At 40.5% G+C, this 22,067-nt stretch overlaps 1 protein-coding gene across 3 annotated transcripts in view; it reads right to left on the bottom strand.

Moving 5' to 3' along the window:
* Positions 1–204: 204 nt before the first annotated feature.
* The window catches only part of PTPDC1 (protein tyrosine phosphatase domain containing 1), a 33,985-nt gene continuing 12,122 nt past the window's right edge, over positions 205–22,067 (bottom strand). For 2 of the 3 annotated variants that reach the window (XM_081848865.1, XM_081848864.1), the window contains exons 2-10: positions 16,175–16,267; positions 13,148–13,319; positions 12,304–12,384; positions 11,997–12,115; positions 11,176–11,313; positions 8,977–10,121; positions 6,596–6,781; positions 4,929–5,039; positions 205–986 (exon numbers count right to left, since the gene is read on the bottom strand). In XM_081848865.1, coding sequence (XP_081704991.1) covers positions 870–986; positions 4,929–5,039; positions 6,596–6,781; positions 8,977–10,121; positions 11,176–11,313; positions 11,997–12,115; positions 12,304–12,384; positions 13,148–13,319; positions 16,175–16,259 — 2,154 coding nt within the window. In that variant the 5' untranslated portion in view covers positions 16,260–16,267 and the 3' untranslated portion in view covers positions 205–869. Of the gene's footprint in view, positions 987–4,928; positions 5,040–6,595; positions 6,782–8,976; positions 10,122–11,175; positions 11,314–11,996; positions 12,116–12,303; positions 12,385–13,147; positions 13,320–13,718; positions 14,481–16,174; positions 16,268–22,067 lie in introns of those variants that run through there. The other variant, XM_081848863.1, reaches the window with a different exon arrangement.

The following is a 22,067-nucleotide window of genomic DNA, read 5'->3' on the forward strand; positions in this document are numbered from 1 at the left end:
GAAAAATGGTGAAGCAACATGCAATTTACGTGTACTTACCTTTATCAATGCCCACCATTCAGTTTACAGTAAACCTGACCTGATGGAGAGAAACAAATGCCATTTCCTGATTCAGCAGTGCAAAAATACCCTAAATCAGTTGTAGAAATCTAGACAACATTCAAAAAGTAAAAAATTGTTGCCCAGTGTAATCTATGTAGGAAATGAAGAGACTTTAAAACAATAACTTTCTTTTTTTATTTATCTTCTGGTCTCCATGACACTATAATACAGGTCTCACATTTCAGTTTTCCCAACAAATGTGAGAATTATAAATTTATATGGTGTTATAAAGTCAAAATTCTCAATTTTCTAAAAAGGATCTATGAGCAATTGATTGCCTATCTTGGTGCTGCACGTCAAGTTTCTATTTCCCCCTACATGTTTGTTTTGGCATTACAGAGGAAAAGCTGTACATTTGTACAACAGTCATTAATAGAAGCCAATGTTTACTCACCACAAAATAAAATGTAATACCATTGTCGTAAACTTCATCTTGTATACTTAGTGTTAATATGCAAACATTTAACGGAATAAACCATTGCGTATCATGGCACTGAAATTATGGCAATAGCTCAGTGTGAAAAAAATAGCTTATTAATGATAAACTTTCTAAAATCAATAAATTAAATACAAAATGCCACAGTACAGACACAAAATGGCAACTCATTAAATATTAACTTATGTACAGAGCCAGATAGAATTAGTTGTGGTTATTTAATAACCAACGTTATTAGTTAACATGAACCAAGGAATACAAAATATAACAATGGATGGTAAAGGAAAGATAGTCTTGGAAAGCTGCAGAAAACTAGCTTAGCATGTAAACATCAAAAGAGGGTTTCTGTTTGGTCTCTGGAGTACTGTCTTTGGTGTTCCAATATCTGTTTAAAAATATTCTTCAGAATGCTGTAAATGTCCAATCCACCTTCCGAATCAGAACTCACCTGCCGGAAGCAAACTTAAAGTTAATAAAATTATAACACATACATATCAGGCTTTATCGAAAGACAGTACTGTCTAATTCAAAACACAATGGTGTCTACAGAAAATGAAGTATAAATCCTACATATAGAATCCTGCATATACAAATTCAGAGTGTCTCATTTCACCTAGTACTAGAATAATATCTGAAGTTTACCACTTGAACTACAATGGCTATTAGATGTAGTTTATAAAATGGAGTAGCAGGAGCTAAATAGAGAACAGCGCTTGCAAAATTAGCTGTTCAAATCTATTGTGAACTGCTATGGATGCAGTTTTGTCAAAAAGTAAATTATTACATCTGCGGTTGTCCCCCCCCCCCCAACTACTCCCATAATAGTGAGTGAGTGAGTGAGTGAGTGAGTGAATGAATGAATGAATGAATGAATGAATGAATAAATAAATAAATAAATAAATAAATAAATAAATAACCTTTATTTTCACTATACCACCCGTACGCAGTGAAATTAAATGAGCCCACCCACATACACTCAGTCTTGTCCGCGCTCTGTGTGCTTGTCGGAAGTCAATCGCACCACTATTTTTTTCCATTCAGCAGCCCAAAAGCCCACGGATAAAAACTGTTCTTTAACCTGTTGGTGTGGCTGACTATACTTCTGTATCTCCTGCCCGAAGGTAGGAGATTAAAGTGGTGCTGGCCAGGGTGTGAGTCGTCCCTAAGAATTTTCCTCACTCTCCTGAGGCAGCGGTCTCCTGCGATGTCATTTAGCAAACTCCGGGGACAGCCCATGATATCATGTGCTGTGTTCACCACTCTCTGTAGGGACTGTGGCTGTCAAACCAGCATACTACACTGTAATACAGTATGAAAGGACACTTTCTACTGTGGCCTGGTAAAAGCAGATCATCAATTTTTGTTTGACATTGTTCTTTCGCAAGACCCTGAGGAAATGGAGTCTCTGTTGGGCCTTCCTAACCACCTGGTTTGTATTGATTTTCCAAGTGAGGTCTTCAAGGTAAACTCCCAGGAATTTAAAGGAAGAGACTCTCTCTACACAGACCCCCCCCCGATATACAACGGGGCTAGTTCCCCTCTCTTCCTCCGAAAGTCCAACACCATCTCCTTTGTCTTGCTGATATTTAATAATAATAATAATTTATTATGTGTACCCCACCTATCTGGCTGGGTTTCCCCAGCCACTCTGGGTGGCTTCCAACAAAGATTAAAAATTAGATGCAAGGTGTTCTCTAGGCACCATGTGGAGACTTTCTGAACCTCCTCCCTATACGCTAATTCATCTCCACCTGTAATTAGACCCATTATGGTGGTATCATCTGCAAACTTAATAACTGCAGTGGATGGATCAGATGAAATACAGTCATATGTATACAACGAGTACAGGTAGGGACTCAGCACACATCCCTGTGGGGTGCCAGTGCTGAGCTTTAGAGAGGTAGATGTAACAGGCCCAATCCTCACTATTTGTGTGCGATCCCTCAGAAAGTCTTTAATCCAGAGGGGGCTTTGCCCTGCCAGACTTAAGGTTGTACTATGAATCAGCAGCTTTCTGCTGGCTAAAAGATTGGCTGCTTCTCGAAAACACTGATGTATTAGATTTGGAAGGTTTTAATAATGCTTTTGGTTGGCATGCATATTTATGGTATGACAAGGTCAAGATTAATAAGACTTTCAAGAACCATATTGTCAGAAAAGCAGTGTTTAATGTCTGGACAAAATACAAAGACTTACTGGAAAATAAAACTCCAAGGTGGCTTTCACCATTGGAAGCTAAGGCCCGGAAAAGACTCAATATGGAGGCCAAATGGCCGAAGTATTGGGAAATACTAGAAAAAGATGGTGATAACTGGAAATTGCAGAGTCAGGAGAAAATGAAAGACAAAGTGCGAGATTGGTTACACTATGCTCAGATAAAAGAAGTTTTTAAACTTGACAAAAAGTTAGGATTCCAGGTGGAAAAATCGAAGTTAGAAACGGAACTGTTAGAGCCTAAGACTAAGGTACTTTCAAGAATGTATAACTTGCTGTTAAAATGGAACACACAAGATGAAACGGTCAAATCGGCCATGATAAAGTGGGCACAGGACATTGGATATAACATCATGTTTGAGGACTGGGAGAGGTTGTGGAATACTGGGCTGAATTTTACTGCATGTAATGCTTTGAAAGAAAATGTTATGAAAATGATATATAGATGGTATATGACCCCAGTCAAACTTGCAAAAATATACCACTTGTCTGATAATAAATGTTGGAAATGTAAAGAAAATGAAGGAACATTCTTTCACCTCTGGTGGACCTGCCCTAGAGTGAAGGCTTTCTGGGAAATGATATATAATGAGCTGAAAAAGGTATTCAAGTATACCTTCCCTAAGAAACCAGAGGCCTTCCTTCTGGGTATTGTCGGCCAGAAGGTGTTAAAGAAGGACCGAACATTTTTTATGTATGCAACAACAGCAGCAAGGATACTTGTCGCTAAGCATTGGAAAACCCAAGATTTACCCACACTGGAAGAATGGCAGATGCAACTGATAGACTATATGGAACTGGCTGAGATGACTGGCAGAATCCGAGACCTGGGAGAGGAGACGGTAGAAGAAGACTGGAAGAAATTCAAGATTTATCTACAAAAGTATTGTAAATTGTATGAATGTTAAGAAGGATGCTAGAATATAAACAACTTGGCACCGATAAGCTAGATGAAGTGAAATATGAAGATAAGCTAAATTTAAGAAAAGACAAATTTTTGGATAATTTTCAGGTTATATTTGAACTTTTAAGATTTGAATAAAGGATATCTAAAACTAGAGATACAATATTGAAAATCAGATAATAAGAATAGAAACAAGGGGATAAATTTGCTGGATAAAATTTTATAGTCAGGAACGCAGGAGCGGGAGATGCGAGGGAGTCCAAAGAAGTTAAGAAAATTATGTTAAGAGATGTGTTATATTGTATTGTTTATTGGCAATGTAATTAAAAAAAAAACTGTTAATAAATATTATATATATAAAAAAGAAAAGAAAGTCTTTAATCCAATCACAGATGGTAGGGGAAAGGTCCAGGTCCTTCAGCTTTTTAATAAGAATGTCCGGAAGGATGGTATTAAAAGCCGAGCTATAATCAGTACAGTGGTACCTCAGGTTAAGTACTTAATTCGTTCTGGAGGTCCGTTCTTAACCTGAAACTGTTCTTAACCTGAAGCACCACTTTAGCTAATGGGGCCTCCCGCTGCTGCTGTGCTGCCACAGCACGATTTCTGTTCTCATCCTGAAGCAAAGTTCTTAACCTGAAGCACTATTTCTGGGTTAGCGGAGTCTGTAACCTGAAGTGTATGTAACCTGAAGCATATGTAACCCGGGGTACCCCTGTAAACGGCATTCTGACATAATTCCCCGGTCTCTCCAGATGACTCGCTGCAAGGTGAAAAGCTGTGGCTATGGCATCATCTGTTGACCTATTTCTCCTATAAGCGAACTGGTGTTCATCAAAATCCGGCGGAAAACATGTCCTAAGGTGTTGAAGAACCAATCTCTCAAAGCATAGGGAGACACAGAGCTTCATTTCCCCCCCAAAGCAAGGTTGTAATTGGGAGAAGAGGCCAAGTGGGTGGCTTCTGAAGCAGTCGGAGCTGAATCAGTTTGCTTTCCAAATCGCCAGATCAAGGTCCAAAACAAATCTTGTTTTGTGGTGCCCACCCCTAGCAAGCAAGCAAGCTCCATGTGGACACTGATTGACACCAGAATTCTATAGCCCTCTGTAGGTGTGCACCCACACATTAATTGGTTCCAGCGTACAGTACATTTGGTTCAGATTCTTTGCATGAAGTGCAATGTTTGAAATAGTTTACCCTCAGGTTAATTATGGTCAGCGTTCTAGGCTAGTCTGTGAGTTACAAAAGATCACAATTTCACATTCCACTTGCCTTTGTAAATGCTTTAATGGCACGATCAAGGAGAAGGTCCTCCACGTACATTGGTATGGTCTGCAATTGCACCACGCAGTTTAAAATGCACAGTATAGTGTGATATTTTCCCTGATGGGGAGCGGAAAGACATTGTTAGGTAGGAATTTTTTTAAAGACACCAACGTGGAGGAGATACCACAATCCAACAGCATTTGGCATGCTTGAAGCTATACGATTCTATAAAGAGAGCGTGAACTCTTTCCTTCACAATCACCTTTGTGATTTCCACTAGTGAAAGAGCAAACTACACCTGCTGAAATGCCCTCTTCTGCATAAGCACAAAATGTTCTCTATAAAAGAGTGGAGAATCTGTGGCCCTTTGGAGGATGCTGGATTCCAGTTCCTAGTTCCTAACCAGCATGGCCATTGATCAGAGATGATGGAAACTGTAGTCCAGGAATGTCTGCAGAGCCACAGGTGCTCCTCCCCTTTAAGCCTGTTAAGGTCAGTGGCATTTATCAACAGTATTCACTCATAGCAAATGCAGGCAGGTCTGGATTAACCATAAAGCAAAAATAAGCACATGCTTAGGGCATCAAGGGAAGGGGGGCACCACAGAAAATTCCCAACGGCCAGATTTACCACCTGAACAAAAATAAACATTATTTATACAAATATAGAAAACTAAGCATTATTTTCCATCCTACTGTAGGTTCCATTTCATTTTGAAAAATAAATTTTTATTTTATGGTTTACTGTGGTTTATATTTTGAATTTGATATAAATGGGGGCACCAAAATCTCATAAGTGCTTAGGGCCTCTAAGGATCTCAATCCAGCCCTGAATATAGGCTACTCAGTAAATTATGTCCACTTGAATTATGTATTCAAATGCAACAAACAAAAATGTTTCCCATCAAAAATTTACAAGTTCTGAGCACAGGTGACTAGCATACATGGAAAAGAGCATTTCTCTTAAATACTGCCCCACTAACATTTGCCACCTAGTAGACTGGACAAAAAATAGTTTTTATAAGACCTCTAGATTGGTAGCAAAAAAAGGGTAAGTGATATGAAATACAGCATGCACTTATAGGGCTCTCCCACCTAGTCATTATAAGTTACCAAGAAAAGAAAGTAAAAGCTATTAGTAAAAGGAGAACATGAACATGTTTAAAGGCAGAGAGTGACATGGTATAGGAGGCAAAATGAAAGGTGGACATATTTTCATAGTGGTGTAGAAATACGCGGCGGGGGGGGGGGATGCAAACATTACTCCTAAGGGTCATGCAAAAGATAAATAATAAAGGAACCCACACTGGAATAATATGAAAGAGGGTATGCAGAAACGTAGGGGCAGATACAAGTACCATGAAAGAAGAGGCCTTAGTGAATGTACATTTGTTAAGCTGTACTTTTTGTGATAAGGAAAGTGACAGGAAAATACACTGGGAAGTATAGGGTAACTATTTATGCAACATTGTATAACCTCTGAATAAACAAATTAGAATGAATGCTCAATAAATAGCTGACATCACAAACTCGCTGCAAACTATGTGCAAATAAATCATGACGTCTGGAAGCAACCAAAGGCAAGGAGATGTGTATGCCGCATTTGCGTCATCTTATGCTTTGTGAGGTCTTCCTGAAGTGGTATATAACTGCCTTAATACATTAAATGCTTACCTTGTCTAATAATTTAAGTGCTTCTTGAGGGTCTACGTTATTTTTTGCTAACACATCTACATCATTTTTGGTTAGAAGAGGTTCTTTAAGTTGCTCTATCCAGGACCACATCAAACTACTGAGGATAAAAGGATCTGTCTCGCCACATATCCTATCCCAGGCTCCATTCTGAGAATTCAGTTCTTTCTAAAGATAAAAAAGAAAGAAATCCTTGTCAACTTTCTATAAATTGTCTTTGCTTTAGGGTAGAATTCTATAAACACAGATCCCTTTTGGTATAATCACACAGAGGAAGAAAGCAAGGCTGTGCCACCCCCCAATTTTGTCCCATTCCCAAATCCCTGCCTGCCATACATGCATGGGGGATAAACTGTCTGAAGAGCATTTGTTCCATTTGTGATTTAGCACTCTATGTGACCGTGGTCTTCAGGGAGGGGGTTGCTGGGAATGTGACAGGAGCAGCAGAGGCAAACCTGCTCTCTTTCTCCATGCATTTATGGAAAATATGAAGGCATATGGAAAATAATGCCTTCAGGCAGCTTATGTAGTCTCTCTCTCTCTCTCTCTCTCTCTCTCTCAGTGTGTGTGTGTGTGTGTGAGAGAGAGAGAGAGAGAGAGAGAGAGAGAGAGAAAAGATAATGGGGATATGGGGCAGAGAGCATTTGTTGGGGACCATCAAACTAGTTTCCGCAAAGCCTTCCAGTTTAGAAGCAAACAGATTCAACACGCCTGGATGCATTTGTGGTGCCAGCTCCAGGATCTGGGCCCCCTTCAGCCAATGCATTCTTAGTAGGCTTCCTTGACCTGGGTGAGACAAGTCATGTAAGACCAAGGGCACAGTGCCCTTGACCTTCTTGGGTAAAAGATAAAGGTAAAGGACCCCTGACAGTTAAGTCCAGTCGCAAACGACTCTGGGGTTGCGGCGCTCATCTCGCTTTACTGGCTGAGGGAGCCGACGTTTGTCCGCAGTTTTTCTGGGTCATGTGGCCAGCATGACTAAGCCGCTTCTGGTGAACCAGAGCAGTGCACGGAAGCGCCATTTATCTTCCCACTGGAGTGGTACCTATTTATCTACTTGCACTTTGATGTGCTTTCTGCTAGGTTGGCAGGCACTCGGACCGAGCAACAGGAGCTCACCTTGTTGTGGGGATTCAAACCGCCAACCTTCTGATCAGCAAGCCCTAGGCTCAGTGGTTTAGACCACAGCACCACCCGCGTCCCTACCTTCTTGGGTGCCCCATTCAAAGAGCCCACGACTAGCCTTCAAGTCCCTACCTCGCTGGCCAGGACAACTGCAAGAGGGGAATGGCCGGGAGGTATATGTTAAAGCACCTGCTGCTTCAAACGGAGTCTTTCTTACAAATGCCTTGCTCTTGTTTTGGGATTTAATGTAAGCAGAGAGTTTAGGACCCTGTGTTGACTCATAAGCAGGAGGTTTGCCCTTAGACTGCATTAATGGTAAAGGTAAAGGGACCCCTGACCATTAGGTCCAGTCGTGACCAACTCTGGGGTTGCGGCCCTCATCTCGCTTTATTGGCTGAGGGAGCCGGCGTACAGCTTCCGGGTCATGTGGCCAGCATGACTAAGCCGCTTCTGGTGAACCAGAGCAGCGCACGGAAACGCCGTGTACCTTCCCGTTGGAGTAGTACCTATTTATCTACTTGCACTTTGATGTGCTTTCAAACTGCTAGATTGGCAGGAGCAGGGACCAAGCAATGGGAGCTCACCCTGTCGCGGGGATTCAAACCACTGACCTTCTGATCGGCAAGTCCTAGGCTCTGTGGGTTAACCCACAGCACCACCCGTGTCCCTTAGACTGCATTACATTCACACAGAAATCGAAGGGTTTGTCACTGCTTAAAACTTTTTGCATTTGCATGCCCATTTTGGTTTCAGACTGTGTTTTGGTAGGGGACTGACTCCCATGTTTCTCAAAATATGTGCTCAAGTATTATGAAGGAGCACTGAAGGGGAGTGTGCACCAGTTTGATGAACTACTCACTTTGCCACAACTGAAAGAGGAGCAGTAGTCTTTTTACAGATGCCATAAGTCTCGTTCTAGAGCCCAGCTTTGCACGGTAATTACATGTGTACAAGAACACCTGATTGTCCCTAGATTAAGCAAATACAACAAAGCTAGTGGCTACAGCGTCTTATCGCTGAAGGGCATGAAGTAGGGCATAGTAAGCACCCCTGAGTATGTTCTCTTTATAGCTTTATATTTTTGATAGCATAAGCTTCAGTAGGAAGAATGGCCTTTACTGGTATGACTTTATGCTCTCTGAAAGCAAAGATGTTATAGGATTCCCCCCTCCCCCCCCACTTCCTGGAGGTGCTCTCCTGAACTAGACACGTGTGCAACATTTACTAAATGAAAATACCTGCCACATCTCCACTTTTTTCTCTTTTTCGTCTGATCCCATAAACTCATTCACATCTGCCAGGGCCTTGGCTGCCAACGTTCTTCGTGCCTCCAGAGTTAGTTCTGACTGCACAACGATATGGGGGATCGATTCACAGAGATCCCGAATATTGCGGATCTCATGCTCTGCTTTCGAAGCATCCGAGTCCTCTGAGGACCACATTTTTTTGCCATAGCTATTAGCTTTTCTGCCACAATTATAGTTTAGTGCTTTTAGCTCTTCTTCGTCCTCTTCCGCCTCCTCTTCCTTCCGATCACTCGAAAGGCCTGAAGAAAAGGTTTGGCTACGCTGCACTTCTCCGGGATACCTGCTTTTATGGAAAAATGGAGAATTGGCTTCTTTTCCATCTAAAGGCGTCCTGTCCTGACACGAGAAAGTAAATGTACTACGGATTAAGAGTTCTTGGGTTAAATCAACCTTGAGAGTCTGGCAATTGTTCGGTGGGTTTGTTTTGCTGCAGAGTGGCACTTGCACAGGCACCGACCAGGGGGTCTCTCCTTGCTCACAGACAAAGACCGCTCTTCTCAAATCTGAGTCGCTATAGCTCAGGCGCCTTTTTCCCCGACCCAGAGGCTGAAGGCAATCAATGTTCCTCCTCTTCCAAAGAGGATCACATTCATGTTCATTGGGATGAAGAGGATTGGCTCCCGAGAGAGAAAACGGCTCTGAAGCACTACTGTCTTGCCTTGTCAGCTCTTTATCAAGCTGCGTGGAAGCTAGCTGAGAAACGGTCTCTTCAATCTCAGCGGACAGGTCTGGAAGGTCCACAAGTTCCTCTATCACGTGCCGGTTTTCAGCCAAGTCCAACAGCAATTTGCAAACCAGATGAATAAGCTTTGGCACATACTTGAGGTTCCTGCTCTCATAACCGTGGAGCAAATGCCGCTGCCGGATCAGGTACTGGGAAAGAGTCACAGCATGCGCTTTGGGTTCACAGGATGCAAAAACATTCCTGAGAGGAATCAAGAACTGGGAAAACTCCCGTACGCACAACAGCTGTCCTCTGGTTTGGATAGAGTTAGGCCTTTTCGCCCTGACAAAAAGGATTGCTTGGTCTGCTGTCATTCGTGTGGCAAAAACCAAGTAACAAGCTATTAAAACACCTGGAAGGTAAGTAAAGGACAAAAAAGAAGAAGGAAATGTTAAATTTGTTAGGTGAAAACAAAAATGTACCGTAATTCTCAAAATAGCACAGAGCGTACAGATGCAGATTCATGTTCCTTCCAATAGAGCAGGCTAGCCGAAGCTGTCGCCAGTTATGAAAATCAATTCAGCCTTGTAGGAGCTCCTCCAGATTATTTCCCCCCTACTGCACCATACTTGTTTATTTATATAAAGAACTGCACATTTATTTGCTATAGAAACATAGAACAGCTTCCAGAACAAAAAATTATTAGAAACCAACAACCTTGAAACATCTACACTGAGCAGGTGGCAACAAATTGACTTAAGGATTACATCATCACCCAAAACGGGAGATGAAAAAATTGGGAAATTGTTTTGGAAACAAATAGGTCTTTACTAGCGGATGAATGGAGGTCAGGGAAGGCACATACTGAGCTTTTCTAGCAGTGCTTTCCCTGATTTAGAGGAATGAGAAAGCAGTTCTTAACAATAATAAAGCAAAAGATCTGCAAAAATTACAAGGCATTGGTGCCTATAAGGGGAAGGAGGGAGTGGCCTTGTTCTTGTTACCACATTTTGGGTTTTTTACAAAAAGGGCTAGATTAATATACTTATGCTTGAGGGATACTTTGGAAAAGAATTACGTAGGGTTTTTTAAGTATGAGCATGGAAAGTAGGATGGTGTTGAAAAGGCACTTCATGGATATGGCACAAAAGCTTCTTAAATAGCAAGTGCCTCTAGAAATGCTATCCCCACCTCCGATTTCCCCTTTACAAAAGCTCTCATGCCAAATCCTTTGAACACAAAGACCAGTTTGGGAGTTGTGTGGCACATCTGAGAAGAAAATTGTGAAAAATGCATGCATGCAGCTTTTGAAACAATGAGGGCGTTGTGCTAGCATTTCTATCAGAATAGACTTCATTATATGAATGTATCAAGGAATCTACAAAGGAATCAAGGAATCTAAATTATCATTATTTTGCATTTTATAACAATACATTCTCAGTGAATTTGTAGTTGAGCATTTTTACCTGTTCTGCCAAGTCCTGCATGACAATGAATAGCTACTCTCCCTTCCTGTAAGGCAAAAGTCATCACTTTTACCATATCGAGGATAGTAGTGAGAGAAGCCACACCATAATCCTTCCATCCAAAGTTATAAAAATAAACTAGAAAAAACAGTTTAGAACATCATTATTATCAAAAGACCATACACAGCTCATTGTATTCATATTGCAACAAAAATATTCGGATCTGTTTTAAGAAAGCTTTTCAGAATTTTTAGCCTGTATTTGTCTTCCTCCATTTTAGTATATCGTCTTATGAGAATTGCAAATGCCACATTGAAATTAGTCAAGGCATTTCACACAAAACATGGCATATCAAACCTGTAACAAGTAAGGATTTTGCTGTGTGTGTGTGTGTGTGCGCACACACACAATGTAACATAATGTTTTGGGAAGTAACAGAATCCCCACTTTCTTAGCAGCTGTCAATCTTACCGAAATGAGCAACAGTGTCTTTTCGTTGGAAGGGAAAGTCTTTTGATTGCAGCGGAGGCAATAAAATCCACATGCAAATCTATTGCTTTGCCAATGTGCGAAATGCACAGCTGCAGATACTAAACACAGCTATCCATTCTCAGCTGCTTATTTTATGGCTGTTTATGAGATTTAGTATCTATAATGCTCCATAGTGGAGCTGTGTATTTCTTCAACTTTCTCATTAGGTGCAAGTTATTTTCTTTGGCAAACATTTCTCAGCTAGCTGCCACCAAGAAGTAGGTGGCAGAAACAGCCTGTAAGCGCCACACTTTATAATTAACAAGGAACAACAGCAGGAGCAAACTTACTTCCCGCCTCCATGAAAGCTTCAGGAAGGTAGGTGAAACCACTCTCTTGTTCCAGTGGATTCCCGCAGCTAGCGTGTTCTCCAGGACGCTGAAGGTTAATTACTGTTTTTATGCCACATCTTAGGCAAAGAAAAGGAAGGCACATTATTGAGCTGTGCATGCTTTTCCACAATCAATATCCCCACCAACGTTCCTTCTTACTTCAGAATTGTTATGAACAGTTCCAAACCAACGCAGAAAAGAAATAATAGGTCAGCTTTACAGCTGTAAGAGCTGCAATAATTCATTACCAGTCTGTTTCTTTTACCTTTGAAACTGCTCGATAATATTATATTTTTCAATAAGTTCTGTTGATGGTCGAGACATGGCTAAAATGTTATCTGTTATCCTGGAAAGGAGCAGGGAGAGAAGAAGTGAGCAGTTATGGGTTAAAATACTTCCTAGCTGGTGTTCAGCTGTAATTTTCTAATAACAAACCATGCCACCTTAGATAACTATGTGCGTTTAAACCATTTAATGTCTATTATCTCTAGCTGAAAAACGTTATGTAACAAAATTACATTACGGTGCAAGATACTGTGATAAGAATGTAGATAGCACAGAATATTCAGATTTCTATTTCTATATCCATGCACAAAATAACTATACATTTCTTTAAAATGTTCTTTTAACAGCTTTATAAAATAGCACTCTAGTGCTTGGGAATGCTATCGTTACATCTAAATCTTACTATTCAATTCTAAAATTTCATTTAAATTAAAATATGGTTTGTGGTAAAAAAAATCTGAAATTAAAACCATGCTACAAAAAGCAAAAGCCAATGCTACCAATAGAATTTTAACATACATATTTTGAGCATAAGTCAAAGACACAGAATTCAAAAGGAACCTTACCTGTTCCACATATGTAGTTCATGTAAAATATGATTACTAGCACTGTATTTAAGCTGGTCTGCACATCTAAAACATAAAGTATCTAAATCTATATAAAACTAGTTCTTTTTCGCTGACTGTGGAGCCTGATTCTAAACTTGTTTACTCAGAAGTTCAATAGAATTCAATGGGACTTGCTCACAAGTAACTCTGGGTAACCTTTGACATTTAAAAGCAACATTTTTAGAACTCTAGTAGAAGCTAATTGCTTCACATTACCAGGAAGAGTAAAGCCCTTTCACAGCCTGTTCTTGGTCACTCCACCGAGTTGGATTTTCATATTTGCAAGCACGACCACCGCATGCCATAGAACACTGCATATGACCAGGAATGACATGGCGAAGACGTTCTCCAACTTTTGTGTATTTCGCAGTCGGACGCCTAGACCTTCCTGCAACACAAAAGGCAAGACCAAGTAAAATCTTTCATCATACAACTTTTGTGAATCATATAAAAACGAATGTATGCAGTATATATTTCAAAGCAGGCAAAGCAATCAGGATCATTAAAACATTTACTGAAAACTGGCTTCTGTCTTAACGTTTCCCTCTCAAGGGTCTTTGTATGTAGCAGCTCCTGAATAAAGTAATTGTCAGTCATTATCTAGAAGCAGCTGATGCTTTTTTCTCAACTAAAATTCCATGAAAAATAACATTAAGCTTTTATGATGGTATAAAATGATAAGTAAAGAGTCAAGAACTTAATCTATGATTAGTTATGAGAACAAGATTAGACACATTGCCATAAAACCCAAGTCCAGTTTATATAAAGGAAATTGCCAATACTTTACTTTTTTTCTCATGGAAAGCAGCATTTAGTTCCTCGGGGCTTACAGAGGAAATGGCCACCATAACTCTATGCGTAGAAGTCGAGAGGACCTCTACAACAGAGCTCCGTCGCCTTTGGAGTATGCGGAGAAGAGGATCAGAGGAGGAATGTCTCCGGCCCTGAAAAAAGTTGCTAAAAATATTCACTGTCAAGCGTCTTCTGGGTGAGCCTTGCATGGTCACCCACTACTTGGAGCAGTTTAGAAATGCTGTAGGAAGTCAAACTGAATGAGAAGTCTGACTTGCTCAGTACTGAACTTGCACAGAGACATGCATCTTTCTGTATGATCTAATAGCTGTTCAGGATAGGCTGCTCTGTCTCCATAGAAACCAACAATGAACTCACTAGTGGCAGCTACCCTTTTGGCAGCTGAATTCTATATACATTGATTCTGTGTGGGACAAACTGTTCCACTGCCGATGAGGATTAGAATCACTTGAAGCAGATCATTCCAAACTGGAGCAGGACTCCCAAATAGTTTACGATGAACAGGAAAGGTTTCTGGAATTTGAAGTACAGACCTCAACAGCCTAGACAAGAGGAGGCTTCTTCTTTTAAAAAAAAAACCCTCAGAAATTAATACAATTCAAGAAATCACGACTAAGGTGTCAACGAACATCCCATGCCGGATTGGAAGATGAAAATCAGAAGTGCGTGGAGAGCCTTATGTAAAAGGATGAAAAGGGGAATTAACCTTTTCTTGGAGAGAAATTATATAACACACTCATTTCCCCAGCAAAATAACTATCATGCCTTTGAATTTTAATGCTAGTGTAGAAATAAAGCTTTCTAAAGAAACACTAAGATCTGTAAAGTATTTTATCAGCAGGAATAAAAAGCAACACTACTCTTAAAAAAATAAATTATCCTGCTATTTTATGAGATCTGTAAAAGAATGTATAGATACTACTTGAAGGGTGAAGGAAACAGATGAGGGGTAAAATAATTCCTCATAGTATGAACAACAACAAAGCAATCCAAAGCGGTCCTGGGAGCACTTATCAAAGAATATGTCAGCAATCCAAAAATGGATTTATTCATTTGCTTAGTCTCCAGCAGGAATTTCTACACCGCGAATTCCAAATGCATAAGCAGATACACAACAAATTGCACTCTTAAGTACATGCCTGTCACAGCACATTGCACCACAAGAGAATTTCTGTGAATATACCCTAAATTTCCACCAAAAACCGCTAAAAGTCACTCATATTCTTTTAGTCCAACTGAGGGTCTTAACTATAATTTAATGGCAAAACAGGACAAGTCTTTTAATTCACTTTAAAAGGTGTTGGACTACTTTACAAATGGAGTTACTGGAAATCTTGTAGCTGTGCCAACTGGTTTACATAGCTTTCAACTTCCTTTTTGTCTACACCCCAGTTTATACATTTCCCAACCCAAATGGACCTCTCAGCACAGCCATGTGTAGGAAGTCATGCATAACCTGGAGCAGTCATACTGGTGCCCAATCCTCAGGAGCTCGTACTTATGTCATTTCTCCCCCTGCCCATCCTTTTTGAAGGAACAGAAATCAGGGAAACAATAAATGAAGAAACCCCAAAGGTACAGACTTCTCCACAGAGTCAAAACAATCTCTCTCTCTCTCATTAAAAAAAATGTAAAACATTTAATTGTAATATTTAGTGGTGCCCAGAACCTGGCATGATATTGCTGAATCAACAGCAAATAGTGATCACAGTGCTATCCAAAGTAGCTTCCTGTAGTTGCAAGGTGGAGAGAGTTCTCATCCCAGGTCTCTGATCATTTTTTTTTTTTTTTTTACAATTGGGAACATGAGATTCGGACATGAGAAAAAAGGCCTAATCACATTCAGCAACTTTTTTTTTCTTAATTCACTGACCTTAAAAGCACTCTGCCAAAATGATGAATCAGAATTACAAGTCATGACAATGGTCGTTTGTTATCCTGCATTGTCAATATCCTCCCTCTGTTACATTCTGCTATTATTCCAGCACTGCTTCTGGGGCAGCTGCTGATTTTCCACCCTAGTCCCTCCTATGAAGTGTATTGGAGGAGAAACAGGGGGAAGCTCTTCCATTGGGTAATATCTATATCTATAAACTTGCACCAAACCAGAAAACTGCAGAAGCAAATTTACAATTGCTTGACTGTGTACTTTTACACAATTCTTGGGCAGGGATTTTTTTAAAAAACAGGTTCAACAGATTAGAATCAACAAATTTAAAAGCAGGGAAAACACAAACAGGAACATCTATGGGAAAGACCAATGTTGCTCCTTATATACAAATCCAAATTATGTATGGGTGTGGGACTAGGGCTGAGCGATATCTGGTTTTCAACATCACAATTTGCAAGAATAGCCTGAGGTTTTTTCATTGTTTTATCCCACATTTTAATTTACTAAAAACAGCTCCTGCCCCCAAAAAGCCCACTTACCTGAACTCATGGTTGCAAGATATGCACTGCTCGATACCAGAGAACAGTAGGGTAATTCATTTTCCAACAGGACTCCTGCAGCCATCGCAGTACCTGTTGAAACATTTGCCACAGTAGCCTTAGTTGTGGTTTGTTGCATATCTTCAAAAATAGCCAGAGGAGGAAAGCCAAGGTAGAACATACTGTTGCACACCACCCCAATCTCTGAGCAGTGCAAGATTCCAGGGGGTCCAGGCGCCTACCCAGGATCTGTGTTTCCTTTGGAATGAGGAACAGCAGAGACTGGTGGCTTTATTATACAAGGTTTACTTAAACACACATATATAACCTGAACCTACAAAGGAGGGGTTCACAGCATCAACACCCCAAAAGGCTCTTGGTCCCACAGCCTTGGATGCCAGCAGAAATCAGCCATGACTTTCTCTTTTGACTTTCCAGCCTGCTTCTTTTTCCTCTAGGTCAAATCACAGCCAACTCTCCCTTCAAAGACTCAGGCTTTGTCCTTCCAACTGTCTAAGCACTGGATAAGGGGCACCACCCATTCGTCACCTGGCACAGAGGACTCTTTTCTTTGTTCTCTTAATGACCCATCAGCCAGGCGGTTACCTCGTCAGGAAGCTAGCCTGGCTTGATTAGCTTTTAACACTTGCTATGATTATGGGTCCAGTAGTGATGTATGGCAGTGAGAGCTGGACCATAAAGAAGGCTCATCGCCGAAGAATTGATGCTTTTGAATTATGGTGCTGGAGGGGACTCTTGAGCGTCCCATGGACTGCAAGAAGATCAAACCTATCCATTCTTAAGGAAATCAGCCCTGAGTGCTCACTGGAAGGACAGATTGTGAAGCTGAGGCTCCAGTACTTTGGCCACCTCATGAGAAGAGAAGACTCCCTGGAAAAGACCCTGATGTTGGGAAAGATTGAGGGCACAAGGAGAAGGGGAACACAGAGGACGAGATGGTTGGACAGTGTTCTCGAAGCTACCAGCATGAGTTTGACCAAACTGCGGGAGGCAGTGGAAGACAGGAGTGCCTGGCGTGCTCTGGTCCATGGGGTCACAAAGAGTCGGACACGACTAAACAACAACATAGAATCATAGAATCATAGAGTTGGAAGAGACCACAAGGGCCATCGAGTCCAACCCCCTGCCAAGCAGGAAACACCATCAGAGCACTCCTGACATATGGTTGTCAAGCCTCTGCTTAAAGACCTCCAAAGAAGGAGACTCCACCACACTCCTTGGCAGCAAATTCCACTGTCGAACAGCTCTTACTGTCAGGAAGTTCTTCCTAATGTTTAGGTGGAATCTTCTTTCTTGTAGTTTGGAGCCATTGCTCCGTGTCCGCTTCTCTGGAGCAGCAGAAAACAACCTTTCTCCCTCCTCTATGTGACATCCTTTTATATATTTGAACATGGCTATCATATCACCCCTTAACCTTCTCTTCTCCAGGCTAAACATGCCCAGCTCCCTTAGCCGTTCCTCATAAGGCATCGTTTCCAGGCCTTTGACCATTTTGGTTGCCCTCCTCTGGACCCGTTCCAGTTTGTCAGTGTCCTTCTTGAACTGTGGTGCCCAGAACTGGACACAGTACTCCAGGTGAGGTCTGACCAGAGCAGAATACAGTGGCACTATTACTTCCCTTGATCTAGATGCTATACTCCTATTGATGCAGCCCAGAATTGCATTGGCTTTTTTAGCTGCCGCGTCACACTGTTGGCTCATGTCAAGTTTGTGGTCAACCAAGATTCCTAGATCCTTTTCACATGTACTGCTCTCAAGCCAGGTGTCACCCACCTGATTATGGGTGCATGGCACCTACTCACTCATATAAATACTATAAGCAAAAGATGGTGCAATGTGTAGAAACTGCTGAGTGAAACCACGTAAATGAATTGTGTTAAGGGAAGAAGTACGGTACTTTCTCAGTCCTGAATCTACTGCCAATGAATTTAATGCAGTAGATGACCACTCTGTCCCTTCTTAAACTGTTAAGAAGCACTTCTGCGTTAGTTCAGAAAGTGTGAGGTTTGAGCTGCGATTCCAAGTTAAATATGGGAAGGCACAATAAAGTCTCTTAACTTAAGAAGGCAAATTTTATGCCAATTTTAGATCTGATCTAGATGCATCTAAAAAAGGTCCTGTCACCTGAAACATCACATCCCCAGAGGATTTGCACATGGAAGCTTTTCCCACAGCAGAGAACACAGTCAATTGCTCTCTACTGAAAGAGTCACATTATATTGGAACAAGTTTGCAGGCTCTCTTTAAGAGCCGCTCTGTCACGTTTACATACATGTGAGAACAAACAAGAGGCACTTGAAAGTTCCTCTGGAGGAAAGGAAGGGTGAACATGTGATTTTAAAAGCATAAAATCAGTAGAAGTACCCAGAATAGTATTTAACGCGCATTTCTCAGTGCTGACAACTAGTTACATGAAAAAATACACATATGATTAAAGAGCTTTAGTATGTTTGTTCTCTAATGGGTTGGAATGATAATTACACATTTTACATTGGCCTGATTTGCACAACAAATTAAGCCAAACTATGGTTTCTTCTTGATGGCAGCTCATGGTTAGTCAGGAGAGAGATTAACCAAAAACCCTGGTTTGGACAACTCACGACAGACTCAGCATGGCTAGGTAGAAAAAGGATTGGAAAAAATGTTAAAAATATCTTTCAGCAAAAAACCAGAAGCTTACCTACTGGGAATCACAGATTCGGATATCCCTAAAAAAAGCAAAGGAACATTTTCCTTATGCTACCGTTGCAGCAAGAATACTCATTGCGACAAATTGGAAAAGCGAAGAAGTCCCTTCTAGATCAGAGTGGATTCAAAAAATGATTGAATATGCGGAATTAGATAACTTATCAGAAAGAATAAAGAATAAATCAAAGTAAGTATTTACCTCAAAATGGGAAGTTTTTAAATTTTATCTGAAAAATAGTAATGACAGTTTGAAGACTGTAGCAGCATTTGAATAACTTCAGCAGGAGTTTTAAGTTTGATGGAAAACAGAGGATAGAATAAATAATATCAAAACCAAAACAAGTTATAATATGGCAGTGAATAATTGATGAGAAATAGAAGTAAGGAGTAGAAGGGAAGTCAGTTATACAGAAAAAAAGACACTTTTATGTTAAACGTATTGTGAGCACTATTTAATGTGTTGTTGTTTTTCCTTTCTTTCTTTTTTACTTGCTAGGAGGTGATGTATATTTGTTTATTTCTATATTTCTTTTTTGTGTGTGAAATAATAAAAAAATTATAAAAAAGGAAAAAGGAAAGGAAAAAGGATGGGGGGGGGGGACACAAAGTTTCTATGAGCTCCCTTCCAGTAGCCTGCACGTCTGTGTGGCCCCATTATGTAAAAGTAGACATACTGGGTCATACAAACTAGGCCTATGTATCGTTTGCTACTTTGGAAATGCAGGGGATAAATAAGATTTACAGAAATTTGGATTTATTTTCTTCTACCCTCACTCCTAAATATGCATTTTCTTTTATATAGACAATGCTATTTAATGGCTTCCAGAAACCTACAAAGTTTTGGTTAATATATATATAGAGAGAGAGCGATGAATTTACTGTCAAGCCAGTTCCAATTTTTGTACTATGAGTAATGCTCAACCTCTGCATTTATATGAGAAAGGAAAGTGTGATGACTAATCACAATGGAAAACACGAGCTCTTTAGAACTTCACTTGCATATCCACATCAAAAATTGTCAGGAAAAACAATTCCCCCCTCTTGTAGCATTGCTCAGTTATTATCTATATATAAAGGTATTTCATCCTCACTAAGAGTTGTCAAAATTGCTACATTTCTTCAAACACACATAGCTGAAATATAATACATGTGTTACCGAAAAACCCTGATGGGTAGTAAAGTCTGAGAGGGGTATTTTTTATTTCTTGAGATGGAGAACATGAAGGCTCAGGGGCAGGCCATGTTATGCAGAAAGGCGAAGTAACCTATCTCGGACAGCACTGTGGCAGTAGTGGCAAGTCAAAGATCCAGGCAGGAGCCAGTGCCTGAATGGTGCAGCAAGACTTTGCAAAGTGTTAGCCCTAATAGGAGAGGCACCATTTGGACTCAGCTTCATGCAGCAAAATATCCTGGGCTAACACAATAACACTAACTTAACAGCCTCAACTATAGAGCAAGACAAGGGAAGACTGAAGTGGGGGACATACAGCTTAGTGTCCAGGTAGCTCTCGTTTTGAATACCTAAATGGCCAGGTACACGATGATGGGAAAGGCTTGTGCAGGAGACCCTGGGAAGCCACTGCTTGTCAGAATACAGCTAGAAAAACCAATAGTCTGACTCTGCATAAGACAATGTAAGCTGAAACTTATGAGGAGCCATTGAAGGAGCTGTGTATATTTAGTCTGGAAAAGAGGAGACTGAGAGTAGATATGTAATGGGCTGCCACATGGAAGATGGAGCAGGCTTGATTTTTCCCACTTGAAGAGATGGATTTAAGTTACAAGAAAGGAGATTCTGACTAAACATCGGGAAGAACTTTCTGACAGTAAAAGCTGTTTGACAGTAGAACAGATTCCCACAAGAGGTGGTGGACTCTCCTTCAGTGGAGGTTTTTAAGCAGAGGTTGGATGGCCATCTGTCATAGATGCTTCAGTTGAGATTTGGGAATTACATGGGGTTGGACTAGGTGGCCCTTGGGGTGTCTTCCAACACTACAATTCTATGAATGTCGCACAGTGGCTGGAAAATGGACTGTGCCAGCCCAATCTCAGAAATGGAGGAGTGATGGGTTTCTTGGGGTGGCCAGGAAGGTATCAATGAAAGTCGTATTTCTTTTTTATTATAAAATGAAGTATTTTTTTTCTTTTTACGTTACAAAAAGTCTTTTTTTCTTGAACAGAAAGAGTATAAACAGCTATTATTTATATTTACCAACAAAAGGCTTGCATCAACAAATGTTTCATTGCGTATTTATGTAAATAATTTTGGAAGGTATTGAATAATTAGACAACAATGTTCCATGTTATTTCAGGCCATGTTCCTAATTCTCCTGCAGAGCTAATAAAGCCACATGGCTCTAGATAGTCAGGTTATTGGACTAATCAGATCAACTACATTTATCCATGCAACATGCACCTCCATTGCCATGACAGTTAAGAAACATTAATCTCGGGAGCATGGTTAAATAGAAACGTGTCACCTCACTTTGAACCACACCCTCCCCACATTGTTGATTTAACACATGTAATGGAAATAAAGCATACAAATACATATATGCATTACCTATTTACCTCATGAACAAACACATCACTTATGGTCAGGGCACCTATTGTGCTATTCTTAAGAAACAGCATACTATCAAATGGTTTGTAATAGAACATTATTCCACTGCTTGTGTCTAGCTAACGTTCAGCAAACATTTCACTAACATGCTGCTCTCTTCCTTGGAACTAATTAATGGGACATATTAATGGACAGAATTTGTATCGGGTGGCTGTTCTCCCTCTTGGACAATCTACAGTCTTCAGATTACCGTATTTTCATCATTCTTGGAGTTATCCAAACAAGATAAAGATTACAGCACTGGTATTGCTCTTATTACTTCATCACAACATAATGAACTCACTACTCCTTGTTTTGTTTTTAACAATTGGTCTTAAACTTTAATGCCTAGCCAGATAATTTCCTGGTTTTGCATAGGCTGCTGGGCTAAACTAATGATTCACTCCTATAATTAAAGAGGTTATATGTTAAATCCTAGATTACCCCTGCTTCTGTGGCAAATGATGCTGAGAGGTTCCAATATATTAAGGCAAGAGTCTCTGAGCAGGGGCACAAGTGGCCAACTGTTCTAATCCTACTTCTTTACTGATAGCACTTCCTTCTTTATCCCTCATCCATTTA

Source organism: Podarcis erhardii (genome assembly GCF_964252035.2).
Source record: "Podarcis erhardii genome assembly, chromosome: 2".
Classification (NCBI taxonomy): domain Eukaryota; kingdom Metazoa; phylum Chordata; class Lepidosauria; order Squamata; family Lacertidae; genus Podarcis; species Podarcis erhardii.